The 21,028-nt window shown below is 39.5% G+C and overlaps 1 protein-coding gene across 1 annotated transcript in view; it reads left to right on the top strand.

Moving 5' to 3' along the window:
• Positions 1-20,332, top strand: part of C1GALT1 (core 1 synthase, glycoprotein-N-acetylgalactosamine 3-beta-galactosyltransferase 1) — a gene marked incomplete at its 3' end in the record, with an annotated part of 52,963 nt that extends 32,631 nt beyond the window's left edge. The window contains 1 exon segment of the mRNA XM_080701207.1: positions 20,251-20,332. Coding sequence (XP_080557333.1) covers positions 20,251-20,332 — 82 coding nt within the window.
• Positions 20,333-21,028: the final 696 nt, after the last annotated feature.

The raw sequence follows: 21,028 nt of genomic DNA on the forward strand, positions 1-21,028 counted from the left end.
CCCATGCTTGGGAGGTGGAGACAGGAGGATTGCACAGGTTTGAAGCCAGCCGCATTGGCTTAAGAGACCCTGTTTCAAAATAAAAAAGTATAAAATAGGTCTGGGAGTGTAGCCCGGAGGTAGAAGGGTTTCCAGGAACCCCAGTACTACAAAAAACAAATGAACAAACAAAAAAAGTGGTACATACATACAATGTAGTTTTACTCAGCCAGAAAGAAAAATTATGTCATCTGCAGGAACATGGATGGAACTAGAGAATACTATGCTAAGTGAGATCAGCCCATTTTAGAAAGTCAAGGGCCTTATGTTTTCTTTCATACGTGGAAGCTAAAATGAAAATAGGAAGCAAAAGGGACTTTGATCACATGAGGAGAGAAACCAGTAGAACAGCGGAAGGGTTTGGGGGAGGGAGTTGGTGAGGGGAAAAATGAGAATTGAGGAAGTGGACAGTTCAAATAAGATCACATCCTTACAAGAAGGTTTCATTATCGATCTCACTACGGTGTGGGGAGGGAGGAAGGGAAAGTGGAGGTGAGGGTTTGGGGAGGGAAACATACCAAATTATGTATGCATGTGTTTGTATCACTTTGACTCTTACTATGATGTATAATTACATTGCACCAATAAAAGCATAAAAGAATTGGTAGTGTTTTAAGATGCTAAATTTGTGGCAATTTGCTACAGCAATAAAAAATTAGTACAGTAGCCAAGACAAACAAGTGTGCCCCTCACTGTTTTGAAAGCCATATTTCTTCAGAAAGAAGTAAAATTTACTCCTAAAACCATAAGAGGAGGATAGATTGAGATCCAAAACTTATTGTACATCTGGTATATTCCCTCTGGAACTTTGACTGTATGCATACCAACTTGTTTATCTCTACCACTAATCCTAGATTACAAACACTGTTATTCTTCTAATAACATCTCCTACCATGGGCTTCTAACTGGCATTCACAGAAATTAAGTAACTGGTTCATTGAGTTCCCAATCCTAGCTACACAACAGAATCACCTACTGAGTGTTAAGAAAAAAAAACTCTGATGCTTGAGCCTCATATAAGACCCTCTAAATCCAAAAAACGTCCAAGTATCTGGTACTTTTTAAAGCTCTTTACATGATTCTGATATTACCAAGATGTTTCATGATCATTGGCTTCAAGTGTAGCCCATGGACACATGCATCAGAGTCCCTTGAGGCTGGGAAAATGCCAATAACTATCTTCCTAACCTCTGTCCTCTGAGGCTTTACTGACAGCAGAACCCCAGGCTATTCAAGTAGTGATGTGCCTGGCCCTAAGGGATAAACCAAAATCTCTCAATTTTAGACGATAGCTTTGTTATCATCCCATTTCTCTTTGCCAAATATCTGCCTGTAACATTTTACTCAACTGGCCAGGAGGACTCCAGATTAAGCAGTATCTCTGGGTATGTCTGAATGAGATTAGCATTTGAATAAGCAGATTTAGTAGACTGTTCACTCATTCCCATCAAGAAATAAAAAATAAAAAAAGAGTAGGCATTATCCAATGCACCCAGGCCTAACGAGAACAAGTGATAGAGGAAGGAAATAGAGGAAATCTACCCCCTTTTCTGCTTCACCTCTTGAGCTGGGTCATCTCATCTTATCTTTTTTGATCCCTGAACTGAGATTTACACATTGGTTCCCTTGGTTCTTAGGACTTTTCACTATTAACGAATTACAACTTTAGCTTTCCTGGGCCTCTAATTTACAGACAATAGATTGTGGGACTTTTCAGCATCCACAACTGTGTGACTGATTCTTTACAATAAATCTCCTTTTATATATATGTTCAGATGCTCCTTTATTTACAATGGACTTATGTCCTGATAAACTCATCGCAAGCTGAAAATATAAGTCAAAAATACATTTAATACACCCAAACACCATGGCTTTGTCGAGCCTAATTTAACCTGCTCAGAAAACTTACATTACTACATTTGGGCAAAACAAAGACTATTTTATAATGAGGTATAATTTTATAATGAAGTGTAATTTTTAAAATATTATACAGACATGAAAATCAGAATGATCACATGGGTATTTACCACTAACATACATAGCCAAAAGCACACTGGATCTGAAGAATGTTTGAAGCACTGAAGTAAAATTAATGGCTGGATGATGGGGATACTAGAGTAGAGTACCAGAGGTCTAGCCTCATGATCATGGTTGACTGGGTCTTGCTGCTGCCCTGCATCGTAAGAGAGTATCACAGGGCATATCACTTACCCAGGAAAACAGCAAAATGCAAAACTTGTCCCAGTACTCAGCAGGCTCATAGGTTAAAGGTCAACCTCAGCAATTTAGCGAGGCCCTCAGCAACTTAAAGAGACTCTGTTTCAAAGTAAAAAATAAAGCCGGGCGTGGTGGCGCACGCTTGTAATCCCAGCACTTGGGAGGCTGAGACAGGAGGATCGCACAGGTTCGAAGCCAGCCTCAGCTACTTAGTGAGGCGCTCAGCAACTTAGTGAGACCCTGTTTCCAAATTAAAAAAAAAAAAAAATATATATATATATATATATATATATATATATATGTCTGGGAGTATAGCTCAGAGGTAGAAAGCCTCTGGGTTCTACCCCCAGTACCACCAAAAAAAAAGTAAAAAATAAAATGACTGGGGGGTACAGGTATAGCTCAGAGGTAGAATGCATCTGTTTCAATTCTCAGTTCCCACCCCCTAAAAAATTCAAAATTTGAAGAATGTTTTCTACTGAATGCTTATCACTCTTATGCCATCATAAAGTAAAAAAAAAAAATACATTGAAACATTATAGGTTAAACTGTGTATATGATTTTGTTTCTCTGGAGAATTCCAACTCTAGAAAATACTCCTCATCTCCTCATAGCTAGAGGCAACCAATGACACAGTTATATGGAAACTCTCCCAGAGTAGGAAGATCCTAGGAAAGATTTTGTTTATAAAATCAGGAGGAAAAAAGAGAAGAGCTGTGTACTCTGAGACACCAATGAAGTGGTGGTGGAACTCACTCTGGAGAGCAGCAGCCAGGAAGTGAGCTGTCTCTGGATGAACTCGCTGATAAAAGAGAACAGAAGGACTTAAAGAACTAGACTCTTGGCACATTTTCAAGCTAATTTACTAGAATTATTGCGTGAGATAACCAAGTTATCGCTGGCTATTTTGATACGACTGAGAGAGTTTTCAGCTGTACACAGGACTAAGAATGCAAATAAGAATTTCTGTCAGTGGAACCTGGGTTGTCTGCCATTTTAAAAAGCACCCCACCCAGTTCTTCAGGCACAGTCGTCTAGGTACTGCTAAGGTCACCTGTCCAGAAAACAAAGTTGCTTTACCTGCTCCATGTTATTTTAGCCTTAAGGTGCTATAAACAAATGGAAAGACATCCACCCAGCTCTGTTGTTACCATGTTCCCCGTGGGAATGTTGGTATTAGACATTCCAGAAGACAATAAGGAAATAATCTGGAGGAAAGATGCCTGTATGCTTTTTATTGGGGAAAATACCTCAGTCTGTAAAACCCATATATGCAAATAAATCAGGAAATAATGTGTAGGTGAAGAAGAGGAGTAATCAAAATTGTGTTCACCTATCACAGTAACTGCAAAAGACAGGAGCTCCTCCGGTCTCTGAAAATGCTCCCCTGTCTCCATTTATGCAATTTTTCATAGATATGTTAATTTTGCATATCAGAACCCACCTTAGAGATGCAATTTCTTTGTCCCAAAACTTCCAGATGATACATAAACACATACATATGTGTATACATATATATGTATTTATGAAGAGGGAAGGGAGGGAGAGAGAGAGAAAAAGAGAAAATCTCTTTGTTTAAAAACTTTCAAGCTGGGCATGGTGGCGTATGCTTGTAATCCCCGCGCTTGGGAGGCTGAGACAGAAGGATCACACAGGCTCAAAGCCAGCCTCAGCTACTTAGTGAGGCTCTCAGCAACTTAATGAGATCCTGTTTCCAAATAAAATAGAAAATAGGTCTGGGAGTATAGCCCTGAGGTAGAAAGCCTCTGGGTACCACCCTCAGTACCCCCCCACACACACATACACAAAAAAAACCTTTCAGACTTCCCATGTACTGTATCTTTTATCTCCATCCTAATCGTAGCACCAATTCTAGTATTTCTCATTTTGGAAGTGATCCATGCATAGAAAACTATGTCAAGCTCCCTGAGGAGAATGGCCAAGTCCCTTTCATTAATGTTCTGTGCTCACATGACAGTACTCTGCTGCGAACATAGTAGGGGATATTTCACCAATGCCAACCACAAGATCCCACAGGATCCAGGTTGCCCCTTATGCTTTGGGAACTTGTGTTGTGTGAGGCACCTGAAATATATCTCTCATCCCATCGGACAGAACACCCAAAACACTGAAAAGTGAAGATATTTCTAAAGGTCTCAGGGTGAAGCACAGCTCAAGTTTACTCCTGTGTATTTTCTCCAATTTCATTCCACATCCTGGATACACTGGTATTTAAAACCCACTTCATATACCTCCACTCTATGAAAATTAAATAGAATGAAGAACTATTTGCCCTTTGATGAATAACATTTTGCCATTTAAAAGGAGAAAGTAGACAATGGGCTTCTCATAAAATTAGAATCTAATGTCTTTATGAAGACAAGTGCAGAGCATGACCAGTAGATAAAGATTTAATCTGCACTCACCATAAATGCACACAGCACATGTTCTCTGGCCCTTTCACCACCCCTTTCCAACATTTTCAGTGAGAATCAGCAACTGATTAAACATATAAAAAATAAAAGTCTGTCTGCCCCAGATTTAATAAACATATGCTTCTTACCTTAGGGCAAACGTTTTATACATGGAAAAACAAATTTAAAAAACCTCTGAATTCAGTGTTCTACAACTCTTCTAACATCAAAAGTGCTAATTGTTCACCTGGGAGGAAAAGAAATCTCTTGTAATGAATAAAAAGATTTATTTTCTTGAATCTTGGTTGTCCCCTGACCAACACTAAAATCCATATTTTGTTATAAAATTGTGATGGACAAGTCAATTTTGGAAGAATTTTTGGAAATATAACAACTTGCCACTCTACTTCCCCAACTGGTGTTTTTCATTTTTTCATTCTTTACACTGTACAGGGAACTCAGGGTCTTAGGGAACTGGAGATTCTTTTGTTTCTTGATGGGGAAGAGGTGAGGTGCTTCAAACCAACCTAGCTGAAAGCCCTGCATTTCCTATAGACTCCTGCAGTGCTTCCAGTCACCCCTGCTTTGGCGTCATTTTCACTTTCTGCACACCCTCCACATTTCCCACCTCCACCGACAGGTCCTCCTGCCTCTCTCCAGGCCCAATGGGAACACCCCCAGGGAAATCCTGCCAATCTTCTCAGCACCTCTCTTACTTGTGTTACAATCATTTAATACGAACCTCTCTTGTAACACAGATTGGATTTCTTAAAAGGCAGACTACATGTGATTTAATTTTATATGCCCTATGACATCCAGGGCAATGGATAGAACCTAAGATAGGGTCAACAACTGCTGGTTATCTGACCTGAAGTGGTCAAACAGCTCTCTCACTAAAGGAAAGGGGCTCCTTCCCACACAGTCCAAGAGGGAAGAAATGAACTAGAAATGTGATGAGGTAGGTGAAGCTGTTTGGGGGCATCTACTATGTCTAGTCTTGAGCAAACTACTGATACCCTGACATCCCCAAACTTCCCAGGACTTATTACTTACTAGAAAGATTGAAGTTGGGTTTCCCACTTTTTGACCTCCAAACTTCACTTACAATGAGTGAGGTACTAGCTACCTGAAAGTATAAGATTAATGTATTTGTTGAATGAATGAATTTAGTGATCATGGGTCAGCACACATGGAGAATAAGCCATCAGGAAGTCTTCATGGAAGAGCAATATCTGAGCTGAGGCTTAGTGTGAATAATTATTATGCTTTAAGTTTTTCACCTATAAAATAGAAGTGTTAACATAAAGTCCTTGGGTTGTGCTGGTGGCAGAGTGAGTAAGATGCATGTCTAGCAGGTGGCAAGCTTGACAGGGAGCTATTTGGAGAAAACTCTTGGAAATAAAGAGCATATAACAGAAGGATAATAAGAAACCCGATTCCTTATAAAATTAAAATTATCCCTCTTTTTACTGCATGTTTTTAAATCCCAACTCTCAGCAGTCCTGAGTCAACATTGTTGGCCAGCCAGGAGGAAGGGCTCGAGGCGCACACAGATCAGGCTGACAGCAGTGACAAGAGGCCTCAACAGCCAGGGGCAGGAAACACCATGAATCTGAAACATGTTCTGGGCGTTTTCCAAATAGGAGTTTCTGAACTGATGGTATTAGTTTTTGATGGATATCTTTGTTTAAATATTAAATCAACTGTGTCTTGCCGGGCGTGGTGGCGCACGCTTGTAATCCCCGCGCATGGGAGGCGGAGACAGGAGGATCGCGCTGGTTCAAAGCCAGCCTCGCTGGCTTAAGAGACTCTGTTTCCACATAAAAATGTTAAAAAATAGGTGTGGGAGTATAGCCCGTGGGAGTGTATCCCGGAGGTAGAAGGGCTTCCAGGAACCCCAGTACCACCAAAAAAAAAAAAAAAAAAAAAATCAACTGTGTCTTAACGGAAGAAGTCTTCCAGTATAACAAATAGAAAGTCTTCTTCTCAGGTATGTTGTGTCAGCTATTTGGAATTTTTCAGATGGCTGTTGATGTTGGTATGTTGGCAATATTTTAATATACAAATACTTTCTGGATGAAAATATTTCTTATTAAGTAATAGATATGTTTGAAAAACATAAGATTAAGTACCAAGAAACTTACCAACACTACAATTCCTATACAGGTATACCTCACTTTACTGTGCTTTCCTTTGGAGTTTTGCAGATATTACAAGTTGAAAGTTTGTGACGATCCTGCATGCAGCATGTCTGTTGGCATCATTTTTCGAAATCAGATCAATATGCGATTTATAATATTGCATAAGCTCACTTGATAAAGAAGTAGCAATGTTTGACAAGATTCCAATTCTGAAGAGAGTTTTACTGTGGACAAAATGCTCCCAGCAGTATGCCTATGACAAAGAACTTTTTCACAAAAGCAAGAGACTAGCCGGGTGTGGTGGCGCACGCTTGTAATCCCAACATCCGGGAGGCTGAGACCCTAGGATCGCGGTTCATGGACAGCCTCAGCTACTTAGTGAGGCCCTCTGCAAGTCAGTGAAACCCGGTTTCAAAATAAAGAATAAAAAATAGGTCCGGGGGTATAGCTTAGAGGTAGAATGCCCCTGAGTTCCATCCCCAGATCCGAAAAAAAAAAAAAAAAAAAAAAGAGACTATTGATGTAGCAACCTTCATTGTCTAGTCTTCAGAAATCATTCCCACCACCTCAGTCTTCAGCAGCTACTACCCTTGTCAGTGGTCAGCCATCAACATGCAGGCCAGACCACTTGAAAAATAGTTATGACTCAAGCTGGGTGTGGTGGCACACACTTATATCCCCAGCACTTGGGAGGGTGAGAGAGGAGGATCACAGATCAAAGACAGTGTCAGCTACTTAGTGAAGCCTGTTTGCAACTCAGTGAGACCTGTTCCAAAATAAAGAATAAAAAATAGGGCTTGGGGTGTAGCTCAGAGGTAGAATGTCCTTGGATTCCATCCCCAGTACTTCAAATAAAAAAGATTATGATTCATTGAGGCCTCAGGTGATCATTAGTATTTTTAAAATTATAATATGTTTGAATTAAGAAAAGTATATTACCTCTTTATTAGACAATGCATATTGTGCATACCACAAACTTAAAACTATAGTGTAGTATAAACATAAATTTTATATGCACTGGGAAAACAAAAAATGCATGGATGTTTACTTCATTGCAGTGTTCTGGACTTGAACGCCAATATCTCTAAGCTTTGCTTGTATTTCAATTCAAAGATGGCATTTTTTGGCAGTAAATGTGACAAAAACATTATTTACTAGGTACAATAGGCATGCATGCTCCAACATGCTTTTCTTTAATAGGTTTAATAAATGTCCACTTTTGAAGAGTTAATACATATGCATTGTGCAATATTTGAAAGAAAGAATAAGAGATACACATCTTTCGCTACTTGCTTTGATTTTATAACATGGTACAATAGGAAGAGGTACAGTGCAGTGGATATTACACACTATGGTAACAACAGGAGAATAAAACAAAATAGTGAGACTATTAAATGAGTTTTAATTCATAATTCAGAAAATAAATGTAGTGGACAGAAGCCATAATTCAGTCTGTTGAGAAGACATTTAGGGGAAGCAAAGTTTAATAATGGATTATCTGTCCTATATTTTTAATGAATCCTTATAATAAGTGAAGGTGTCTTTATTATTCCAATTTACTAATGAAACTAAGTCTTTTTTTTTTTTTTTTGCATTTGAATCCCAGCGCTGCCTCATGCCAGCAGGGAAATCTTAAAGACATTTGTTAAAAGATTTGAGCCTCATATTCTACAACTATAAAGTAGACATAAGCAATATTGTGAACATGTAGGTCACATAGCATAATGTCTGGAACATGGAAGAACATAATGATATTTCACTATTATTAAGTTGTATACTTGAACCAATCAAACCCATGCTGATAACAGTAAAGTGGAAGGATCCTTATTCTAGTTTTAGTATCATCCTCAAGGTCTAATTCTAGGGCTCAAGAATCTAATTTGCAAATATGACTGATTATGTCATTAACATTCTGTTCAGTCTGTATGCATTGTGATCCAATTATAAAGATATATACTTTTATTGCCAAAACAGAAACATAATAAGAAAGAGGCCTTCTATTTTCATTTCCCATCTGTGATTCTGATTGCATTGGCCTCTCGTATCCTTCCTTTCTCTTTACAGTCCCATGAAACATTAGAGTTTGTGGCCTCCTATAGTGTGGCTCATCACATTTTCCCCTTAAAGAAATACCAATAACTTATATTTCAATAAATATCATTAACATATGATCACCTAAAGGAAAAAAATAATAAAATCTCTTTCTAGAGTTTAGATGTTTTCAAAACCAGACTAAAGAGAATACCAATGGGGTAACTGGAAAAAGCACCAACCCATCATGGGGTACCAAAACATTTCTGAAACCCTAAAATTAAGAAATGTTCACCAGAATTCTCTCAGAGATAATACTATGTGTAGGGAATACTTTGAGGGACAAAGGAGAATGAGAGCAAGGTCTCCAGGAACATTTGGAGTAATATCAATGTTAACTGAACTACCAAATACTCATGCTAGTTAGTTCTAGGGGCATAAAAGTTTGGATACCTTTCCTTCTACCAGCCTTAGCTATAAATAAGTGACAAAGAAATGTTTGGAAATATCATGTTAAGGTTTAGATTTATAAAACATTTCCAGATATCACCTGAGATGATGCACATAGAATTTACACTGCATCTTGAGGTTGGGTGTAATTACCCTTTACTCTTTTCCATTAAAAGTTATCACCTGGAGTTCTTCCTTTTCTGGAAAAGGAAGACATGCCTGGTTTCACTATTGAGAATGCAAATTTAATTCTCCTTGTATACTTTATAGGCCTCACATCTTGCAGTGCCCAATTCACTCATGTATACAACCCAATCAAGCACAAATCTCTATTAATTAAAAGTTTCTTTAAAAAAAACAAATATTATAGCACGCTTGTAATCCCAGCACTTGGGAGGCTGAGACAGGAGGATCGCACAGGTTCAAAGCCAGCCTCAGCTACTTAGTGAGGCTCTCAGCAACTCAGTGAGACCCTGTTTTCAAATAAAATATAAAATAGGTCTGGGAATATAGCCCAGAGGTAGAAAGCCCCTGGGTTCCATGTTCCATTCTGGTACCACAATATATATATATATATATACACTCAGTCATAATCTGTGTGGTGGTAAGCTGACCTCTGTAGTGGTTTCGCCAATTTTGCCATCTGGTGGGGTATTTCTTGATTCATCTGCAAATAATGACCTGTTAGGCAGCCTAGATAGGTTTGCTTAAGTAGTTAGCCATTAACTGTTAATATGTTGATTAGCTTACTCTAATCAACATATAATGAATATAGCTTACTCTATAGCAAAATCCCATAACTTTGTCAATTTTTTTGTTCCATGTCATAAAGACATGAAACCAGAACTTTCAATCAACTTCACTTGTGCATGAGGTATAGAACTCAAACTACAATATGAACTGTGCACCTTGTTATTTTGTTTTTTTTTCAAATATTGAAACTCTTTTATTTTACTTTTGTGGTATTAGGGATGGAACCCAGGGTCCTTCTACTTCTGGCCTCTGCTCCCAGTCCCAATTTATTTATTTTTATTTGGAAACAGGGTCTTGTTAAGTTGCTGAGAGCCTCACTTAGTTGCTGAGGCTGGTTTTGAATCTGTGATCCTCCCATCTGGGATTACAAGCATGTGCCACCATACCTGGCTCAAACACTGAAACTCTAATGCTATTTGTGTGTGTGTGTGTGTGTGTGTGTGTGTGTGTGTGTGTGTGTGTGTGTGTGTTACCAGGGATGGAACCCAAGGGCATTCTACCTCCAAGCTAAACCCCAGCCCTATTTTTTCATTCTTTATTTTGAAGCAGGGTCTCACTGAGTTGCAAAGGTCCTCACTAAACTTAGCTGAGGCTGTCTTTGAACTGTAATCCTCCTGTCTCAGGCTCCCGAATGCTGGGATTACAAGCATGGGCCACCATACCAGCTGATGCTAATTTTTTTTTAATTTGAGAAGATAACAGTTGTTATCATGCATATACCAGGAAGCAAAAACTCAAATACTTGTGAGTTTGTGTGCCTGGAGAAGCCCTGGATACAAACATTGTATCATGTGGCAAATTCCTATGCCAAGGAAAAGAAGACCCATTTAATAAGTAGATTTTGAGCATTGGAAATGTGTTTTTAAAATTATTTTAAAAGAAGATGTAACAAAGAAGGTCCAGCATGTTTATCTAATCGTGAGATTGTTTTAAAATTTATGTGATAAGAATGGGAACAAATCTACCATTTGATCCAGCAATACCACTTCTGGGTATCTACCCAAAAGAAAGGAAACCAAACTACCAAACTAATGCATGTGTATCTATGTTCATAGCTGCACAATTCACCATAGCCAAACTATGGAACCAGTCAAGATGTCCGTCAACAGATGAATGGATTACAAAAGTGTGGGATATGTACACAACATAATTTTACTCAGCCATTAAAAAAAAACTCAGTTAAATCATTTTCAGGGAAATGGATGGAACTGGAGGACATTATGCTAAGTGAGATTAGTCAGTAACAAAAAATAAAAAATCAGATGCTTTCCCTAATATGTGAAAGCTAAGGAGAAGTGGGTCATAGGAGGAACTCTAGATGAAAAAGGAAATCTTATAGAGGAGCAAACAAGACAACCTAAAGGAGGAGAAAGGAGGGGGGAAGAAGGAAAATCTCTAAAACACACAATGTACTTAAACATATCGAAGTCAACCATTAAGCCAAGCAAGGGAGGGAGGGATTGGGAGGGAATGGGGTGGGAATTGGGTAGGGGTTAAATCAGTGATGTGTACATGTATGTACACACAAGTTCTTTACCCCAATATGATGTATGAATATAATGCACCAATAAAAATTTTTTAAAAAGTATGTGAAAAATCAAATGTCTAGAAATAAGTTAAAGAGAATGAAAAACCTATCCCTCTTAAAGTAGGTATTCAGCTTGATGGGCCATGTGTAATAATGGCTGTATTCAGCTGTTGTTATTTTTACAGTATCTAAGAGAGTACAGGTAAATGTTTCTTTTGTGAACTGCTTCAGTTAACTATGAAAGGTATGGATGTGCTCAATCTTATCCTGTCTCTTTTTGAAACATAAGCTAACACGTGGTATATAAAGAGCAATCTGTACTAATGGTCCCCCCACCATACTTTGTAAAATGTCAAGCTTTACTGCTTTTTTTTTTTTTAAAGAAAGGCGTAGCTATTTGTGTAACACAGTATAATACACTTGCTGCATGAAGGTTGTCTATAAAAATGAAGAATATTCTGTCTTTACATAGTAACACACACTTCACCAGGAGAAAAAAGTCTGCCTCTTTCAATTTTTATACGAAATTGCAGCTAGGTTATCATTCATTTCCTCATAGAAATGAAATAACTTCCCACAGCAACATATTTTGTGAAGCACTCTTCTCTTCTGCCTATCCAAGAGGGTGGCCTTTTCCCAGTCGGCCTGGGTGCCTAAGCGGAGAGAAGCAGTGTTGTAGACTGGAATTTATAATAAGAAAGAATGCAAAACAGTTTTCTATTATTCAGGTTCTAACAAAAAAATATAAGATTATGTAGAAAATAAAAAAACTCTTCCAAGTCAGGGCACTGCCTTGAGAGAATTTCCCAAATATTCTTATTTCTTCTCTTCAATACATCATTACCACCCCAGCCTGGAAGATTCAGTGTATGGGTTCTCCTGTGGTCCAGAGAAGAAATCTTTGCTACCTATAACAGCTAATCTCCAAGACCTGCTGCCACCTCCTAGAGGATCCAAAATCTCAAAACACAACACACCCATTTTTCATTCTAGAGAATGATAGGGAGAAGAAAGCAAGATGAGGAAGGGGGACTAGAAAAGCCCAATACAGAGCTAGTGCATGTTCCAAGCACCATCTACCCCATCCTCCTTACTCCAGCTTAAAAGTAGAGGGGCACAGGGACTTGTCACAACTCTCCTCTCGGGCTCTGGGAGGGATCCCACACAGGCTGTTCTACACCAACCTGGAGAGAAGCCACATCACCCAGCAGTGCCAAACCTCAAGAGGAGGTTGTGGTTTCCCCAAGTGGCCTCAGTTCCCATGACGTATATACATAGAATCCTGCAGCTGCTGAGTCTGTGGGGAGAACACCTTAGAGGGGTTCTCTGTCATGGTGGTGGGCTGTCTGGTAGAAAGGGTTAAGGAACAGGTCACTAGGCCTGTGCATAATGTGTCTAGAGCCCTTGAAGAACCAGATCAGGGCTGAATCTTTCAGCTGGAGACCAGAGAATTGAGAGGCCACAAAGTCCCTCAGGAGTCCACACTCTAACTACTGAAGACCTAAGAACAGAGTTCATGGAGCGCTTCAATGATTCCTAACCATAAAAAGTAGAAAAGGCCCAGAAGAATATAAGTTAAAAGCTACATGGTGAATGGAGGAGACTATGCCACTAACACATAACCTGCACACACAGGGACTCCACATTCTACAGCAGCAGTCACAAGTATCAGCAGGCGGGTACCGGCCAGGTGGACTAGCTTCACCATGTCAGACCACCGTACCCAAGACTCTTCCCCAACCCCAGGAGTCGTAGAAACCATACCTGTCCCCATATCCCCAGCAGCCATCTTAGAGAGGAATTAGGGGACACCCAAGATAAGAAATATAGAAGACTGTCTTTCTCAAAGCTGAACATTCTGGGTGGTGGTGGTGGTGGTGGGGTATTCTATCTTCTGTATTTCTATCTTTTTAATAAACTTCTTTAAATCTTTAGCAAGAGTCCGGGCTAATGTGTATTTATCCTTAGCTCAGGACAAGAACCCACGCTTTTTCTGTTTTTCTGTTTTTCTGGTTTGGGGTTTTTTGTGTTTTGAGAGAAATTGTGTCCGGAACCCTAACAGGGGTCCTCAGACACAGTTTTCCCCCAAACCGTAACATCTTCACAAAACCGTAACATTTTTGGCACCCAACGTTTTAGGGCAACATGGGGCATGTGGCTCAATAATATTCACAGGACTTTTTGGCTAGTGGGTCAGTGGGCAGCAGCAGCTTTAGCTCCAGCTGTAGAGCTGTTGAGCTTTCAAACAACTATAGAGCAGCCTTTGCATCACTGCATCTCTGAAAGTGAATTCCAGGGCATCTCGCCGGTGGTCCTGGTACCACTGCACCCCAAAAGGTATGTACCTTCCTGGAGCGATAAGGAGTTCCCCCAGAATGACCATTGATTTTCTGGCATCTGGGAGGCAATTCTGGTTCATGGGGACCCCCGACCAAGGAACTAGCCTGTGGTCGAATCCCCTCCAGGAAGTAAACCCTTTAAATAGCGTAGGCTTGATAGGCCCAATGAGTACCCGTCCATTCTGCCCACATTAAAGATGGGACACTCTTTTAAAAGCCCTATACAAAGTTAAATCTAAAAAGAGAAAGGTCCATGGCCCACCTTCAGAAAGCTCCCCAAATAGGAGATGCCAGCCAGCACTCATTTCTAAATAGCAGTGAGATTTTTTTTTCTGTAATTGGAAACAGGTTCTAGTGAGATAAACTAGCTTGCTTTTAGTGGCAGCACCTAGGAAGTGTGGCCATTATCAACCACAGCCATGTGCGCCCTGTTGGTCTGTAAACTCTGGCAGTTTGAGCACCCCAGCGGCCTTGAACTTCCAGAGGCCAGAGGGGATTAGCCAAGCATGTTTGAGAACTCTAGGCAGCTAAGAAAGCCAGACCCTCATGAGTCCCACACACACAGGGTGCAGGGACAGAAGGGTAACCTTCAGAGCACAAAATATCTCTCTCTGTCTTAGATGGGACTCCAGCAATATTCTAAATGCTAAGGTAATTGGTTTTATTTTTATTTTTATTTTTTCTGGGTCTGGAGATGAAACCCATGGGCATTCGACCTCTGAGCTACACCCCCTGCCCTATTTTTTATTCTTTATTTTGAAACCGGGTCTCACTGAGTTGCAAAGGGCCTCATTAAGTAGCTGAGGCTGTCTGCGAACCGTGATCCTTTGGTCTCAGCCTCCCAAATGCTGGGATTACAAGCATGTGCCACCACGCCCAGCTTCGAGGAACCCCAGTACCACCACCAAAAATTAATAAATAAATAAATGGTTGTATTTATTATTTTTTGGTGGTGGTACTGGGGTTCCTGGCAGCCCTTCTAACTCTGGGCTACACTTCCAGACCTATTTTTATACTTTTTAAAATTTGGAAACAGGGTCTTTTAAACCAGTGCGGCTGCCTTCATGTCTCCGCCTCCCAAGCGTGGGGATTACAAGCGTGCGCCACCATGCCCTGCAGGTAATTGGTTTTAGATCGGGAAGCTCCGGGAAGGGGGGGTGGGGCACGCGCGCGCGCGCGCACACACACACACACACACACACACACACACACACACACACCTTGCCCAGACAGGTCACTAAAACCCCACCCTTTCTCTCCCAGATGGGATCCCATCAATCCAAAGTAGAAGCCGGATCTCCACTAGCGTGGGTTCTCCAAAATTGGAAAAAAGCAGGAAAGATGGATAGAAGTAGCTTATCTTCAGCTGTTCTTTAACCTTCGAGACCACCCATATTTCTTTAGTGATTGCAGGGTTCAGACAATTGTGGCAGCCTGGGCTACAGTAGTGTGGGGAGGGAGCATTTAGAGTTCGATCTGTTCATAGGTGGAGCTTAAAGCTATATCACCAACTCAAACATTAAGTGCTGGCATTCTTAGTTAATTCTGGTAGAAGGGGAGGCCATCCTCAGACAAAGACTACTACTGCAGGTGGCCAATTCAGTTTAACAGGGACTTGAAAAGGGAAAGACAGATGGTCAAAAGCCATGAAAGAAGTCTGGCTGAGCACAGAAGCCTAAACTCAAGTTTGTTTTAAGGGGTGGAGAGCAAGGACATCTCGGGTGTAAATGCCCTCAACCATGAAGCCAAAAAGGGCCTTCCAAGGCCCAGCTCACAGGACAAGGGGGACCATTAAGTGGCTGAGCGCCCAGACCTAGGTTCCCAGTGATTCCTCCCAACTCCCACCACCTGAGTTAAGACTAAAGAGCCTTAGGTGGTCACAGTGAGATCTCAGATGGACGCCTTGCCCTTCTTTCCCTGCCCAAGGCCCAAAACTTTAGTTAGGGTGGGGGACATATCAGGCTAGCCCTAAGCCATCTCTTTACTCAAGATTCAGCCTGCTGCGTCCAGGGTGACCTTCCATTCTCCCAGTCTTAACCCTACCAGAGATTTCAGCTCCTCTGCTAACAAGGAGATATAATGTCAGGAAACCAAAAGTTTTTTTTTCCTTTTGCTGGCTGCACTAAAGTTTTGGCTCAAAGTTTGTTTGTTTTTTTTTAATTTCAACCCATCTTAGTTAAAATGGTAACTTCAGAAAAGCTGTCCAATTAGACCTCTGTGAGAGGTGATTAAATAAGAGTCATTTTCTCCATGACAAAATTAATGTTTTAAGACACTAGTGAAGTTTATTTAATGTCGTGGATTTCTGTGGTAATCTAGCAAAATTAGGGTTTAAGGTGCTAGTGATATTCAATTATTAAATTAGGAAAATGCAATGCTTTAAAATGCTTCTAACTTCATAAAGTTTAGAATTACACTTAAGTCTTTTAAATGGGTTTTTAAATTGCTGGTGTATGAACAACATTATGAAATGGTATTAGTTTTTTGGTTTAGCTTGTATGTAACAACAATAGACAGATATAAAGAGAGTGCTGGTGTAAAGTTTCTTGTAATGAAAGGAAAGTTTGTGAGACTAAGAAAGCATGTTGTAGGGTTTATCCTAAGATTGTCCCAAATGGGAACCAACGGACCAGGATAGGAAAATCAGAGGGTTAAAGCAAATTGTAAAGTGTTTGTGGTACGTTTGTTTGCATATGTGAAAATGGTTTTAATTGTTAAGAGGAATAGGTTTCTAGTAAGCCTACCTCTCTTCAGCCCTCTGGAGGCCATTTTATTTAAGCTTATGTTTGGCGCATAGTTTCTAAATTATGTGGTTAAGTTTGTCTTCAACAGAGTTAAAACCATTAAGTTCCAGGATCATCCAGGCACTCAAATTTGTGTCTTTTCACTTTTCCTAATTTTACTCATCTTTCTGGATCAATTAAATAATGAGGCAGTCCATTTTGGGTCTTTTTCCAATTGTTAGGTGTTCAGTTGCTAAAGGATGCTATCGTACAGCTTCTAGCTACATCAGTGACACAGTGGCAATAGGAAGTTCCCTAATATTACAGGGCTGGGCAAATCATAGTTCTCCCATTGGACTGGTAATATAGGTAAAAGATACAAAAACAATATTTTCTCATATAGCCCAACAGTCAAAATTTTAAAATTTAATGAATAAGTCAAAGCCTTTTAATACCAATTTTTCTGTTATTCAGCCTCAGCCACTCTATTAGATACTGGAATTTATATTAAAATTCAAAAACAGTACCCTAATGATATAACATATAAGAAATCATCTAAAATCTTTATTCAAATTACCTCAAAGCCTATTGCAGGTCTTCACATTACTAATTTCTGGATTCATGTGGCGTAAAATAAATTAAATACATCCCACTTTTGTGTGTTTCAGCCTAAGTCAGCAAAACAGGTTTTAATTTCTCATTTACGTGCTATATTTAGGTTTTCATGGTTAACCTGTATTGTGAGTGTCCTCTCATAGGGTTGAAGCTTTCAGACGTCAGATGGTGGTATGAGCACACAAGAGGAACAGCTATTAAAGCCCTTTGGAGGGTCATAGACACACACGACATGGACCCATCTGAATCCCCCATGCCAACTACATGCATGAATGTTACCCTAAAGCTGGGGCCCCCAAACTTCATCTCTGTTCAGCTAGAAGCAGTTTATGACCGACTCAACGTCCTTATTCCTTTGCTAAGGGGTACATTCGTGTGATAGAAATGAGGGGAAAAATTGATGGAAATTGAGCTCATGTTAAATGTTTGTAAAAGTCAAAATGTATTTTCTATATCTACCTTTGGCCTGACAGGTGTCAGGAAACTAGACAAAGGGGGGAATGTACCAGTATTGGATATGACCTAGAAAGATTTGAGAAAGCTCTGATTATTAATAGATATATTTAAAAAAAGCTGAACATTCTCTAAAAGGATTGATTTCTGTATTTGTTTCAATTAAAGATTTTTATCCAGATGATTTTACCCAGGACTAAAAGTTAGTGACTTTTTTCCCCTCCCATAGTAGATGTCAGAAAAAAAACCCTAATATTTTTAGACTTAAAAAATTAAGAAGCATATCTACAATATAGTATAAGTTAAATCTGCAACTCTGTTACATTTGTTTTTGGAAGTCATGAGAAATATAGCTCTGCTTATTAACAACCAAATTAATACTGTGATTGACAAGTTAAAAATTGAGATTTTTCTTCACCTAGCATGTACAACAACTATATTCAAACATGAAAGTGACCACAGTTTATGGAAGTATTATTGTAATAAGAACATGGTATGAAAAAAAATAATTTGCTTTTATAAGAAAATTTTAGTTAGGGTAAAGCTCACTGAAATAACTTTCCTTTTCTTGGATACATGGTTTTAGGAAATGAAGAAATGACCATTATAGCCAATGTGACATATTTGCAATAATTGAAGGATATTCATCATGGATACTTTTCCACTAGAAATTTCATGTAGAAAAACAAAATAAAAAAAGCCAAGGATAGTGGATCCATTGAATAAAACAAACAACAACAAAATAAAACACAAAGCTATACGTGGTGGTACATGCCTCTAATTCCAGTATTTGGGAGGCAAAGACAGGAGGATCCCAGGTTTGAGACCAGCCTCAGCAACTTAGTGAGATACTTAGCTACTTAGCAAGACCATGTTTCAATATAAAAATAAAATAAAATAGATCTGGGAGTGTAGTTTAGAGGAATAATCTCTTTGGGTTCAATCCCCAGTACCACAAAACAACAATAACAAAATACCAAAACCAATTTCATCAGTAATAGCCTTTAAAAAAAAAAATCATTCAATTACAACTCAATAAGTAATTTTTTTTTTTTTTTTTTGGTGCTACTGGGGTTCCTGGAAGCCCTTTTACCTCCGGGCTACACTCCCAGACCTATTTTTTATACTTTTTTATTTGGAAACAGGGTCTCTTAAGCGAGCACGGCTGGCTTCAAACCTGTGCAATCCTGTTTCCGCCTTCCAAGCATGGGGATTACAAGCATGCGCCACCATGCCCGGCTCAATAAGTAAATTTAAGCAAAAAAAAAAAGAATACTGGTAATTTCTACTGAACTCAACTAGCATAACCTGCAAATGACAAAGACAGCAGTGGAGGTAGAGCAGTAGAGATTATATGACTATTATTATTATTATTATTATTATTATTATTATTATTATTTTGGCTGTGTATGTATGTGTGTTATTAGGAATTAAACCTAGGGGCATTCTACCTCTGACTATAGCCCTGTTTTATTTTTCATTTTGAAACAGGGTCTAATTAAATTTCTTTCTTTCTTTTTTTTTTTTTTTTTTTTTTGCGGGTCTGGAGATAGAACCCAGGGCATTCGATCTCCGAGCTACACCCCCTGTCCTATTTTTTTATTCTTTATTTTGAAACCAGGTCTCACTGAGTTGCAGAGGGCCTCACTAAGTAGCTGAGGCAGTCCGTGAACCGCAATCCTCCAGTCTCAGCCTCCCAAATGCTGGAATTACAAGCGGGCACCCCCCCTCCCCCGGCGGTCTAACTAAATTTTTGAAGCTGGTCTGGAACCTGCAATCCTTCTGACTCAGTTTTCCAAGTATTGGGATTAAAGATGTGCACCACCATATCTGACCTCTCACCCATATGTGTGTGTGTGTGTGTGTGTGTATACATATATATAATATATATATACATATATATATATATATATATGGCCTAGAAACTGATGGGACCATGAATATAATTAAATCCAGGTAAAACTTCCTCAATTTCTTGACTGCCTAAACAAAAACTATAGAAGAATATATTGCTTTTATATGACTACATTTTAATGTGTTCTTATTAAGGATTGTAATAAACTATGTTTTCATTCTCCAATTATCTATAAAGTATGATCTTTTCTCAGAGGTTTGTAATGCATGTTGTATGAACATAATTTGAGAACAAAAGGATGCAATTTGCCACAAAGTTAAGGACCAAGGTTCAAAATCCAAACTAAGTATAGCTTTCCAGCAATCTGGTACTTCAGTTCCACCAGCAACAATCAACACAAAGCCCCCTGCCCTGCCTGCATGTAATCACAACGTGATAAAAGCCTTCGTTTGCCTTGTGTTTTAAGCCAGGTCTTCTAAGTTTTGATAGAATGTGTGTGAGGGAGCAACTTGCAAAGCTAGAGCATAACATGATCTCTTAATGATGTGAAACAAATATAGTAACCTGGTGTACATTCTAAGAGTACATGTGGCACATAAAATCATTTAAAATAGCTGTCACAAGCCTTTGGGTCTTGAAGGCTCAGCGTGTCTGTGTGCAACGCTTCAGCTTTTGTCATCTATTTCCTCTAGTGTTCATCCAGTGGGCACCCCTGCACATCCATTTGCCAATGACAGCGTCTTTCCTTTCATCAGTGGCCACCAGTCCCTTTGAAAATGTTGGAGCCCACAGCCAATATTCCAGACTCTCACTTCTTTATTATCTCTCTTTCTCCGTTACTGTATATTTTCAGATACAATTTCAAGGTCTTAGCCATGAGATGTTGCAGGTAATATGGACGTCCTTTACACATTTTTGGGTGAGGAAAACATTGAGAATGAAACCAAGGGCATTCAACCTCCAAGCTGCAACCCCAGAACTTTTCATTTCTTATTTTGAAACAGGGTCTAGCTAAGTAGCTGAAGCTATCCTCAAAACTGCCGATTCTCCTGTCTCAGCCTCCTAAGTACTGAGATCACAGATGTGTGCCACCACATCCACTTACATGTATAGCATTTTATTAAAGGGCACATTGGTTAAAGTTGGGCAATTAGATCATCCAGATTCAAAGTAAGTTTTACAGCCAAGTCAGTCCGATTTTTCCAAAAAGTAAGTCTGTCTCACAGAGTCACATCTCTAGGTCCCAAGGACCCACTGAGATGTGTGAACTTGCTTCTGGAAAGTGGAAGAGTTGGAGCTCTCCGAGACTGCTCCAGCTGCTGAAGGTGGCTGTGAGGCTCTTGTCTGCTGACTTGATGCAACCATTTCTGTTTGGGTGAGTCTAACTGCACATTTCAGCACGGCAGCCACTGCCCTCTCCAGCTCCCAGCAAGTGCTCAGGGTAGATCCAGCTTTAGACGCATATACTCT

This window comes from Muscardinus avellanarius (assembly GCF_963383645.1).
Source record: "Muscardinus avellanarius genome assembly, chromosome: 9".
Lineage (NCBI taxonomy): Eukaryota > Metazoa > Chordata > Mammalia > Rodentia > Gliridae > Muscardinus > Muscardinus avellanarius.